This window comes from Mandrillus leucophaeus, unplaced genomic scaffold, assembly GCF_000951045.1.
Source record: "Mandrillus leucophaeus isolate KB7577 unplaced genomic scaffold, Mleu.le_1.0 Scaffold552, whole genome shotgun sequence".
Taxonomy (NCBI): domain Eukaryota; kingdom Metazoa; phylum Chordata; class Mammalia; order Primates; family Cercopithecidae; genus Mandrillus; species Mandrillus leucophaeus.
Genome location: NW_012105942.1, coordinates 1,820,652 through 1,832,466, shown reverse-complemented (window position 1 = coordinate 1,832,466; position 11,815 = coordinate 1,820,652). Strand labels below are relative to the sequence as shown.

Genomic DNA, 11,815 nt, shown 5'->3' with positions numbered 1-11,815 from the left:
TTTGCGTCTGCAGAGGTTTCTGCTGCTTTTCTTACTTGTTTTTTAAATAGCAACGTAATATTCCATTGTATGGGTGTACCTTCCTCCATTTAACCAATCTTCTACTGACTCTTAAGTTTCTTCTTAACTTTTTCTCATTTAACCAGTGCTGTGATGAATAATATTATGCCTGAAAAATAGGATAAATTCCTAGAAATAGTATTGCTGAGTCAAAAGCCTTACTGGTTTGTAAGTTTTATAGAAATTATTAAATTTTCCACAAGGGTTATACTAGTTTATACTTCCACCAGCAGTGTTTGAGAGTATCTTTTTATTATAGCCTCACAATAGAGTGTTATGCTTTTTGATCTTTGCTGATCAAAAACATGAGAAATTTTATCTCAGTATAATTTTATTTTGCATTTCTCAGTGATGTTGAACATCTTTCCAAAATTTTTTAAAAAAATTCATTAAACACTTTATAAATTATGATGTGGCCCTCTAATGGAGAAACCAGGAAGAAAATAGGTATTTCCAAGTCATTGTTATATGTGCCACAATAGAAGTATGTATGAGAACAGTGGTCATGGAGAGAAGCAGAACATTATAGGCTCTTTTTGGAGATATCCTAGAAGATAAACTTTGATACAGCACAACATTTGACATCATATTTAAAGTTTTGCAAGTCTAGAAATGTGACATGTCATTAGATTCATAATGGGCTCTTCTTTAGGCTCTAGGGATTAGATTCACACCTAATTCTCATAAGACTGATACATACTGATCCATAATGAATTTTACCCCCAGTGACAGTAATATTTATATATGCCATAAAGGGCAATGTTTACAATACCTTACAATGATCTGTGTTAAGAGTTTTCTATTGACCATTGATATGTTAGTTAATTAATTAATACTTTTGAAGGTCCCATGAAATAAAAAGGTAGCATTTTATCTATATAATTGCAAAATTTTAAGCTTAATGTGACAAATACTAAATCTGAACATTTTAATTTTCCTTTTTTAAAAAATTATTTTCATCCACAGATGCTCATAGTGAAGTATTTCATTCATAGTATTGGTATACTTCCAGTTGTAGTATTAGCTATTTCTTATAAAAATGTAACTTTAGACCCCAAATAAAATCATTCTCTAATTTTCCAGGAGTCTCATGAACAGTGTATCCAGTGGATTGTTAAGTTTATTCATGGTCAGCATAGTCCTAAAAGAATTTCTTTTCTTTATGACTGCTTAGCAATGGCAGTTGAGACTGGTCTCCTTCCACCCAGGTACGTTTAATGGGTATGAGCAATCTGACGAATTTTCTTTTCTATATGTGATTGGAAATTGGTTGAGGTTGTTGTTGTGAAAAGATAAGAGAATGAAGAAGAAAGTGAGGTTCATCAAGTAATCCTTTATATAATACCTCAGGTTTTAGTTTTTAGGAGTCATAATCTTTGAATTATATAATGCTTGTGGGCTCAAAATCAGATGTTTCTGCCCAGGTGCTGAGATTAATCTCTTTGATTAGTTTGTAACACTTTACTTTTGCTGCATAACCTCAACACCTCATGGCTTAAAACAATAATACTCAGGTTTTAAAATTATTCATGGTTTTGGTGGTTGACTGGGCTTAGGAGGCACTTTTTCCTCAAGGTCTTAATGATTAATGATCGATGTAGCTGGGGCTGGAGCATGGCAAAAGCTTCCCCACTCAGATATCTGGTGGTTGGTTCCTGGCTGTCATCTGGAACCTCAGCTGGGATTATTAGCCAGAACCTCCACAGGCCCTCGCCTTGTGGCCTGAACTTTCTCACCTCATGGTGGAGCCTAACAGCAAGTGTGCAAAAGAGGGCTAGACAGAAATTGTGTCACCTTGTCTTAGAAGTCATACTGCATCCTTTCGGCCATAGTCTTAGGTCTGCCCACATCTAAGGAGTGAGAACATAGACTTTCCCCCTACCTCTCTTTAGGAGAAATGTCAGTGTCACATTTCAGAAGAAGATGTGGGATCAAAAATCTTGTTGCCACCCTCTTGGAAAAATCCAGTGTACCACAAGGTGATAGATGGTAAACATGTAACTGAAAGCTTCAGATACACTTCTTTCTAGTAAAATATAACGTAGTGAATATTATTTCATTCTTACTTTGTTTTTGATCTTTCATACAAGTAAAGAATGTAAAATGCTATACATATTTATAAGTGTACTTAGTAATAATGCACTTTTATGAAAGGTATTTGAGAGGATAAATATAATACAGTCCATAGACTATGGCTATATTAATCTGTCTCATGCTGCTAACAGAGACATACCTGAGACTGGGTAATTTATAAAGGAAAGAAGTTTAATTGACTCACAGTTCAGCATGGCTAGGGAGGCCTCAGGAAACTTAAAACCGTGGCAAAAGGCACCTCATCACACAGGGCGGCGGGAGAGAGAATGAGTGCCCAACGAAGGGGGAATCCCCATGTGAAACCGTTAGATCTTGTGAGAACTAACTCACTATCATGAGAACAGGATCGGGGAAACTGTCCCCCATGATTTAAGTGGTTTTACTCATGACACATGGAGATTATGGGAACTACAATTCAAGATGAGATTTGTGTGAGTACACAGCCAAACCATATCGGTGGCTATTAGAGAACTTGAAAAATTCTGTCTTATAACTGGAATGGCTGTTTCTTTTTTTATAGGCTGGTTTGTGAATCCCTGATAAACTCTGACACTCTTGAGTGGGAAAGAACACAGCTTTGGGCCTTAACATTTAAACTGGTTCGGAAAATAATTGGGGGAGTGGATTACAAGGTATATTTTTCTCATTATAAAAAGTGATTGTTTTCAGATATGATTGATTTTTCAGTGTGCATATCCTACTTTCAGGTGAGAGACATGATGTGGAAGCATTTACAAAATCTGTCTATTTCTTGTGGTATATTTCCTGAAGAGATTTAAAATTACTCAGTTGTTCCCATGGCTCCTCTACTCCCCTCCCAACATTCTTATAAATACAGGTAGCTGATACATTTTTATGAAGAGTAGGGAAGTCACAAAGCAGAATCCATGTTCCTTCATGCTGCAAGTGTTATGATCCCTTCAAATGAAAGCACAGAGCAGGGGTGTGTGGAACTGAGAAGGGATGGTAGGCATCACTGATGAAGGGAGCAAGACCTGCTTCACCTCCCTTGGACGTGAGTCTTATCTCAACTAATATCTTCAGCACTTTGGGCTCTTGACCAAAAACAACGTACACTCTCTAGTTTTGTCTCATGAAACGGCTTAGGGACTCCATAGCTACAAAAGCCATTCTGTATCTTAATGAAAAGGAGACTTTTGTCATTGTCCTTTTCCCAAGAACTACTAGTGTCTGACCCTGTGCTTTATTTCTGCATTTTCTCTAATCTGAAATGACTTACCAGATAATGACCTAACAGATAATTATTAGTTTAAATCATGATTTATCACACAGTTAACTCTAAGAAGCTTTTGCTAATTATTTTCTCTTTACTCGGACTTATGCAATTTTTGGCTTCTTATTTGTATGCTACTTCATGATTGTTCTTTTATGTATATGTTCTGTCTTTTACAAGCTTGGTTACCTAGTTCATAGTCAATAAATGCATGTTGAATGAAATTTCTTCTTTATATATCAGATAATGTAACTAGTATTAGATATGTGGAAATGATTAACAGAATAGCCTTGGATATCCTTGAGAGATTACGGTATGTGATGGATGAGAAGGGAGAGTAGGCCAGTCACAGTGGCTCACACCTATAATCCCAGCACAAAAGGGAGTGAGCAGAAAGAGTCGTCTACCAAAAAGTTTGATACTGTTACTCAAGTTTTCAGAGTGCTTTCAAGTCTTGTTAAAATATGTTTCTGTCTGTATGTATAAATTAAGGTGTTTGACCCTTGTAACAATGGAAACCCTTCTATTGTTATGAGGGCCAAAAAAGCTTGGCAAACTGTATAATGACTTTTTTTGCTCATTGTATTGTAAGACAGTCTTTAGAATTCTGTTTTGGAACATGACTCTTCTCTTGAGTTAATGTTAGGGACTTAGTAACTAGGATTCAGAAAATTTAAAGGTGTGACCTGGAAGGAATATATAACCCTGAAACCTTTGGATGTTTTAGCTAACACAGTAGACACTACTTAATTTTAACCCATGCCTTTTTTCTTATATCAGGGTGTTCGAGATCTCTTAAAAGTGATTTTGGAGAAGATTTTGACAATTCCTAATACAGTGAGCTCTGCTGTTGTACAGCAGCTTCTGGCAGCAAGAGAGGTAATTTAGACATATCTGAAATTCATGATCACAACCTCAAAAAAGTCTAGCTTTGTTTAGGTCTGTGCTTTTAATACTTATGGTATTTTGTGAGATGCTCTATTTCTTCTACAAAAAAAAAAATCACTTCTATTTTAAAAGATGCTAGTTCCCTTATATTTCAAAAGGACATTTTAAATTTTAATTCATGGTTTTAAATTACAAAAACAATGAAATAGAAATTAAAATAGCTTAAACCATTACAAGACCTCAGCATGTGGACCACTTAAAAGATCTTTGTACTTTGTAACTAGTATTGCAAGAATTGTTACGTTGGTCTGTTGCTCTCCTGTTTAAGTGTGCCAATATTTAAAGCATGTGCAAGATTATTTACTAACATTGAACAATGTATTCCATTGTTTATTAATCTTTATTTTTAGATATTTTTTACATATAAATGTATTCTTTTATGCTACAGTTGAAACCCAATAAATCCAATAAATACTATCTCTACATTTTATTTTAATCGAAAAGTAGCAGTTGTCTGTGTGTGTATATATATATTATACTTATTTTTTTAATGATAACACTTAAAATCTCTCTTAGCAATTTTGAAGTATACATTATATTGTCATTAACTATAGTCACCGTAATGTCCAATAGGTCTCTTGAACTTATTCCTCTTGTCAAACTGAAATTTTGTCCTTTGACCAGCATCTCTCCAGAAAGTAACATGTCTACTTTTTAATATCTTTTTTTGTTGTCATTATCATTGTTATATTTAAAAGGCTCACATGGACCAGATTCGGTGGCCCATGTCTGTAATCCCAATGCTTTGGGAGGCCGAGGCGGGAGGGTCATTTAAGCCTATTGTCTTTACAAAAAATTAGAAAGTTAGCCGGGCCTGCTGGCATACGCCTGTAGTCCCAGCTACTCTGGAGGCTGAGGTGGGAACACCACTGGAGCCCCAGAGGTCGAGGATGGTAGTGAGCCATGATTGTGCCACAGCACTCAAAGCCTGGGCAACAGAGCAAGACCCTGTCTCAAAACAATAAAATAAATAATGATAATAAATAAAATAAAGAGCTTATATGTGGGACTAGTCAAGAATGATGTGGCATTTTTATTTTTCTTAGGTTATAGCATATATCTTGGAAAGAAATGCCTGCTTATTACCAGCCTATTTTGCAGTCACTGAGATCAGGAAACTGTATCCTGAAGGCAAACTTCCACACTGGGTAAATTTTATATTTCCCAAATTTTTAATATAAATTTTCGGCTGGGTTTGGTGGCTCACAGCACTTTGGGAGGCAAAGGTGGGAAGATGATTTGAGGACAAGAGTTCAAGACCAACCTGAGTAACATAACAAGACTCTGTCTCTACAAAACATTAAAAAACACACACACATATTAGCCAGGCATAGTAGCACGTGCTTATAGCCCCAGCTACTCAGGAGCTGAGGCAGGAGGATTACTTGAAACCAAGAGTTTGAGGCTGCAGTGAGCTGTACTCCAGCTTCGGCAACAGAATGAGACCCCGTCTCACACACGGAAGAGGGTATTTTGTCAAAAACAGTTATATTAATCTTATTTTTGTGTGCTTATTCTTTTAATGATGACTTTATCCTTAGATAATATGTATATTTTTAATCATGATGTATTTCTTTCATTTCTCTGCATTTCCATTGAGACAATTTATATGCCATGTGATAAAATATGCTCAGCTTCATCAAATAGCTAAGGATATGGTGGTGTGACTTGGTTTAATTCAGGGACAGATGAACTAGTGAGTGATTTTTTTAGAAGGAAGCAAAAGGGAGCTAACCTTTAAACAATTATCATGTGCCAGGGCAGTGTACTAAATCTTTACATATATTATCTCATTTTATGTAAATGTTCACGATATTTCAGGGGCAGTCTCAATTTTCCTTTTGTACTTGTTTACTTGACTTCCCTCTTTCTTTCTCTCTTCAGTTACTTGGAAACCTAGTATCAGACTTTGTGGATACCTTCAGGCCCACAGCAAGGATAAACTCCATTTGTGGTAGGATTATAATTTTAAATATGCCAAATAGTACCTGATTTTTAGAAATCTTACTATTGAACAAAGCTGAGGGATGGTCTCTTAATATGTGCCTTGGTGGCTTGTCATATTGGTGACTCTCTAAGAGCTTAATATAATGTCTTTCACTTGTTTTCACTTACTTTGTGTGCCAAATACAGGGAGGAAAAAGAAACTCTCTGGAATGGGTTTCATCTTCATTTAAAACCATTCTAGAAGTGAGTTTCTTGGTGATTAGAAAGACATTTTAATACAGCTAGTAAAGCACCATGGAATTTCTAGGCAGCTGGAAGGCTCAACAGACCTGTCCCTCTGTGGCTATAGAACGTGAAGGTGTCAAGCTCACTCAGCCCATTCTAATTCCCACTTTTGCTCTTCCTTTCATCTAATTTTCCATTTTCCCATGTTTTGTTAGAGTCTCTGAACTTTCTTTTAAAAATAACCATGTGATTTGGCAATTTTTGCAGTGCCCACATATCCTCTTGAATTATTTCTAGAAATCATGGTGACCTCAGAACCGTGTGGAAATATAGACCATTGTTTATTCAGTGATCAAATATTGAGTTCTTCCTATGAGCCAGGTGCTATTCTAGATACTGAAAATACAAAAATAATCTAAATAGACACTAGACAGATAATTATCAGATTTCTAGCTTTTGTAACTGAGTGGATATTGATATCATGTAGTGAATTATGGAAGCAAAGTAGGTTGGAGAAGGATGATGAATTTGAGACATGTTGAGTTTGAGGTGCTTGTAGGACATCCAAGTGACAATATTTGTTAGGCAGTTGGATGTATGAGCTGATAGTCATATGTGACATGTAAGGCCTCTAGGAATATCCTGCATAAAGTTTAATCATGTTGACACTGAACTAACAGTCTTAAACTTTTTCCTGTAAATGGCCATTTGGTAAATATTTTAAGCTTTGTAGGATACAGAATCTGTTCCAAATACTCAGCTCTGCCATTGGACTGCAAAGGCAGTTGTGTTCCAAGAAAACTTTATAAAAACAGGTGCCAGGCTGGATTTGGCCCATGGATTATGGTTGGCTGATCTCTGCCCTAGACATTTAGACAAAATGCAACATTTTCAACTTTGGAAAGCCTGTGCAAATTGATCTTCAACTATCTGAACTAAAAATAAAATTCCCAAACTTCAGTCTCACTGAAACATTTTTATAAGCCATTTTTAAACCAAACCAATGCCTATTTCAGCATATATGTTCATTACATATTTATGAAGTGAATAAAGTACTGCTGTGTTCACATTTACTTAAAAACATTTTTGTGATACGTCCAGGTCGCTGTAGTCTTCTGCCAGTTGTAAATAACTCGGGTGCCATTTGTAATTCATGGAAACTGGATCCTGCAACTCTTCGTTTTCCTTTGAAAGGCCTTTTGCCATATGATAAGGTATGTTGCTAAATATAATGACACTTTTAGTCCATCTGACAGTCTTCAACCTAGATTATGTGTGATGCTAAATTGTTGCTTCATAATCTGAAGAAGTAAATATTTAATGAAAGGTAGCTTATAGTTTATCATGTTTTTCTAGTATCCAAATATACCCTGTGGTTGATGCTATTGTGGGTATTTATGCCCCAGTGGTCCACCTCTGGCAAGGTATTTGGAGGTGGGAAACTGAAATTTTAAATTGATTCCTTGATTAAGTCCCCACATTTTAAAAGTGGTAGAGCTTTTAAATGTGAACTCAGTCTAATTCCAGAATCTACACTCTTAACACCTGTGCTATCAAGTTATTTGTCCTTCCAAATTTGGAAATAGTGTTTTTGTTTACACTTGTAAAACAGTATTTAGAAACTGTCTTCATTCTTCTTAGATTACATTTCTGAACAGAAAATTACTTCATTACAATGATACTTAAGACTAATGTGACTATATTTGAAGTCACATTTCTAAGTTTGACCCTAAAGGGAAGAGGGTATGCTTTTTCAAATCACTGAAATTTTGATATACCCTTTAAGGGGCACCAGTCCTTCTAAATTGTTGCATTAGTGAGCAGTCTTGCTAACTGGACTGATAATTTTTTGGGCCTAGTTGCTCTTTTTACAACTATATCTACATTGTCAACTCTTGCTATAAAACGTCTTCGTAAAACAGTCACTTTGGTTATTCTGTTTTAAAATGCCTCAGGAATTCTTTAAAATTAGCACATTGAAGTGAATGTTTATGTACTCGACCCCTTTCCCAGACATTTTACTGTTAAAATGAAGAAAGAAACAGTAAACAAAGACATTCCGGTAGATGGGGTGAATAGAGAGGGATTACAGGCTGATAGAAATGAATTTAAAAGAAAAAAAAAAAAAATTTAATGCCATAACTGTTTCTAAGGTTTTTACATCATAGTTACAATAGCATAGTCTTTTAAAGATTATCTTAAAAATAGGTATATAAAGTGATTTTTTTTTTCTTTCTATCTGTCCATCCACCTAAGGAGACATTTAAAAACATCCAGCTAACCTTATGCAAGCAGTGCTTGAGGTTTGTAAGAAGAAAAACTTTCATTAACTCTATCAAAATGTTATGTCCCCAGCAACATAGAAATGAAAACGATGTGCTCTAGAAAGCCATTAGATGACTTAGAAACCATCTAGCATCATGGAAGAGTTAAAATAAACTAGAATGAAATCCTTCTAAATTAATCTATTTAATAAACATAAATTAATATTTTAAAATTAATATCTTTTAAGTATGGGCAGGCAAAATTAACAAATATAAATAGGCTTATCACTGTTTCATCTACTTCTCAAAAAGTTGATATACTTTAAGCTAAAAAGCTGTTTTTTGAATCTTATTAGGAAAATAGGGAATTGATTGGTCTATATTCAAGACATTGAATAAACATTCAGCCTGTCATTTGGAAAACTCTGAAAAAGATTTTGTTTTTAATGTCACTTTCTAGTATTATTTTGTGTTTGATTATTTGTTTCTTAAGTCAGGCTCTCACTCTGTCACCCAGGCTGGAGTATAGTGGCATGATCACAGCTCACCACACCCTCGACCTTTGGGACTCAGGTGACCTTCCCCACCTCAGCCTCCTGAGTAGCTGAGGCTACAGGCATATGCCATCATGCCTGGCTAGTTTTTTGTATTTTTTGTAGAGATGAGGTTTTGCCATATTGCCCAGGCTGGCCTCAAACTCATGGGCTCAAGAGATCTTCCCAACTTGGCCTCCCAAAGTGCTGGGATTACAGGCATGAGCCACTATGCCTGGCCTAGTACTATTTGTTATAAACTGAATTTGACTATCAGAAATTGTATACTTACATGCCTAGAAAGACTTCTAGAAAATTGACTTGTTAAGTTTTAACAGAAAGGAAGCAAAGATATTATTAATGATGCTTCTTTATGTCTAAGAAACATGATCACCTAGGACAAAATCTATATAAATTGACATTAGTGAGATGCTAAAATTTAAAAAATTTAAACCTTCTGCGTTTTCAGGGAAAGTATAGTGGAAAGTACACTGGGGAAGGGGGATTGGAAGGTCTGGTTCTAGTGTTATCTTTATTGTTACCCTCTGTATGACCTTGGGGCAAACCGCTTCATCTCAGGTGTCAAATGAGGCAAATGAGGGGTGGGAACAGATGACCTGTAAGCACTAAAATCCTATGATTTTTTTCCCACTAGATACTGCCTACTCTGTGAAGGTAACGAGTGCCTTTAGAGGATTTTAAAATCTCATTTCTAATAATTTGGATTAATGTTGACATTGATCTTGAAGCAATGATTTTCTTATTTTCTTTAAAGGATCTCTTTGAACCACAGACTGCTTTGTTGAGATATGTATTGGAGCAGCCTTATTCCAGGGATATGGTCTGCAATATGCTAGGTTTAAATAAGCAGGTACTGTACTATGCTGGAAACCTAGTAAATTCTGCATAGAATCTGCACTATTCTTTTCTCTTTTCTTTGCTATAGCTAACTGAGCAAAACAGTTAAAAACTACTTAGTGACTTTCAAAAATATACATAGTTTTTTAAACAATGTATTATTCCTACCATTTATATATTACTTTAAGAATGTTTAAATCTAAAAAGAAAAATTTTTAAAGTTGGTTTATTTTGCATTGCTTTTTTTTCTATAAGGCCAGTTTCAAGTATACCTTTTGCCAGAGAAACCTACACATGACTTAACCATAATTTTTGACTTTTTTTTGTTGTTTGGGTGTCTGTTTTTATATAACCCTTGGTATCTTCAGCGTGGCCTTCTTGCTGACTTTTTTTTTTTTTTTTTTTTTTTTTTTTTTTTTGGTGTGTGTTTGCTTGTTTTTGGTGGTTTAACATGTGGGAGGGTTTGTGCTGACTCTGGGTTCCTTGAGGCTGGCCTCATAGTCACTGTTTTGTCTTTTCTTTTTTTCTTCCTTTATTTTTGTTCTGTCCTGTCTTGTCCTGCCCATCCTCCAATGCTCTAGACCTTGAACATTGCTCAGGTATGTTCACAACCTTACTGTTGTATTGTGACTAACGATACGCTGGCCGCTTTGTAGCCACTGATTCCATTTAGAGAATACGTGTATGGTCGGGGCTTGAAATTGGCAGGACCATGCTGAGACCAAGGCCACTAAAAAATGATTTCTTCTTGGGATATGAGAGTTATTTTTGGTGGATTGTTTTTGTTTTTGTTTTTTTGGTGTTTGTTTTTTTTAATATTCTTTTTTTTTTCTTTTTTCTTTTTTTTTTTTTTTTTTTTTTGGTAACAAAGAGACAACACCTGGCACTCAATGAAGCCTGTCACTTTTTGATGATTTATTTTTCCTTCCCACTCCATTTACTTTTTCCTACTTTAGGGCTAAAGCTAGCCTGGTGGAATTTTCAGAGATGGAAAGATTTATGGTGGCCTTTATCTTTCCAGACTACTAAAACAAATAAAGAAATATAACAACAACAGAAATACTTATGTTGCTTTGCCTTAAAACAAAAACAAAAACAACACAAAAAAGAGAAAAAAGGCACTTTAATAGAGATATGCTGCTTTTAAAAGTTGGAGTGGTAAACTTTATACAGGAAAGGCTTTTTTGGAAACATGGGGATTGACTAAGAAATGTCAGACTCTTAGGTGACCCCACACCTGCTTGACAAACACCCTTCTTTGTCAGTCTTTGCCAAAAGTGCCTTCCTCCTAGAGTGAGCTCCTCTCAACTGACGCTCACCTGCGGTGGGAGAAAAACACTATGGCCAAACTTTATAAATCAAACTCTTATACAGTCCCAAGTCTGTTCTAGGACTTTTCACCTTTGATATTTTAAACAAAATAGTGGTTCCAATTATTTTTGTTAAAAATTTTTGAGCCCAACATATTAAAATAGACCAGCTTTTTGATTTTAAAAAGACGTTCTTGTCTAGGTTATATAAAATAGCGTTACTGTTTGCAATACTATAGTGAAGGTTGTGCCAGTGCTTCCATTTATAAAGCCCTATTTTTAAGGACATATAGCTTGGCCATAAAACTTGCTCAGTGTTGAAACTTTGCATGCCAAACCTCA

At 35.4% G+C, this 11,815-nt stretch overlaps 1 protein-coding gene across 6 annotated transcripts in view; it reads left to right on the top strand.

The window, feature by feature from the left end:
• The window catches only part of MED23 (mediator complex subunit 23), a 60,577-nt gene that overhangs the window by 6,936 nt on the left and 41,826 nt on the right, over positions 1-11,815 (top strand). For 3 of the 6 annotated variants that reach the window (XM_011998032.1, XM_011998029.1, XM_011998028.1), the window contains exons 4-11: positions 1,144-1,268; positions 2,675-2,786; positions 4,169-4,267; positions 5,383-5,484; positions 6,221-6,290; positions 7,610-7,722; positions 10,081-10,176; positions 10,745-10,762. In XM_011998032.1, the coding sequence (XP_011853422.1) occupies positions 1,144-1,268; positions 2,675-2,786; positions 4,169-4,267; positions 5,383-5,484; positions 6,221-6,290; positions 7,610-7,722; positions 10,081-10,176; positions 10,745-10,762 (735 nt within the window). The remainder of the gene's footprint in view (positions 1-1,143; positions 1,269-2,674; positions 2,787-4,168; positions 4,268-5,382; positions 5,485-6,220; positions 6,291-7,609; positions 7,723-10,080; positions 10,177-10,744; positions 10,763-11,815) is intronic. The other 3 variants (XM_011998034.1, XM_011998033.1, XM_011998031.1) reach the window with 1 other exon arrangement.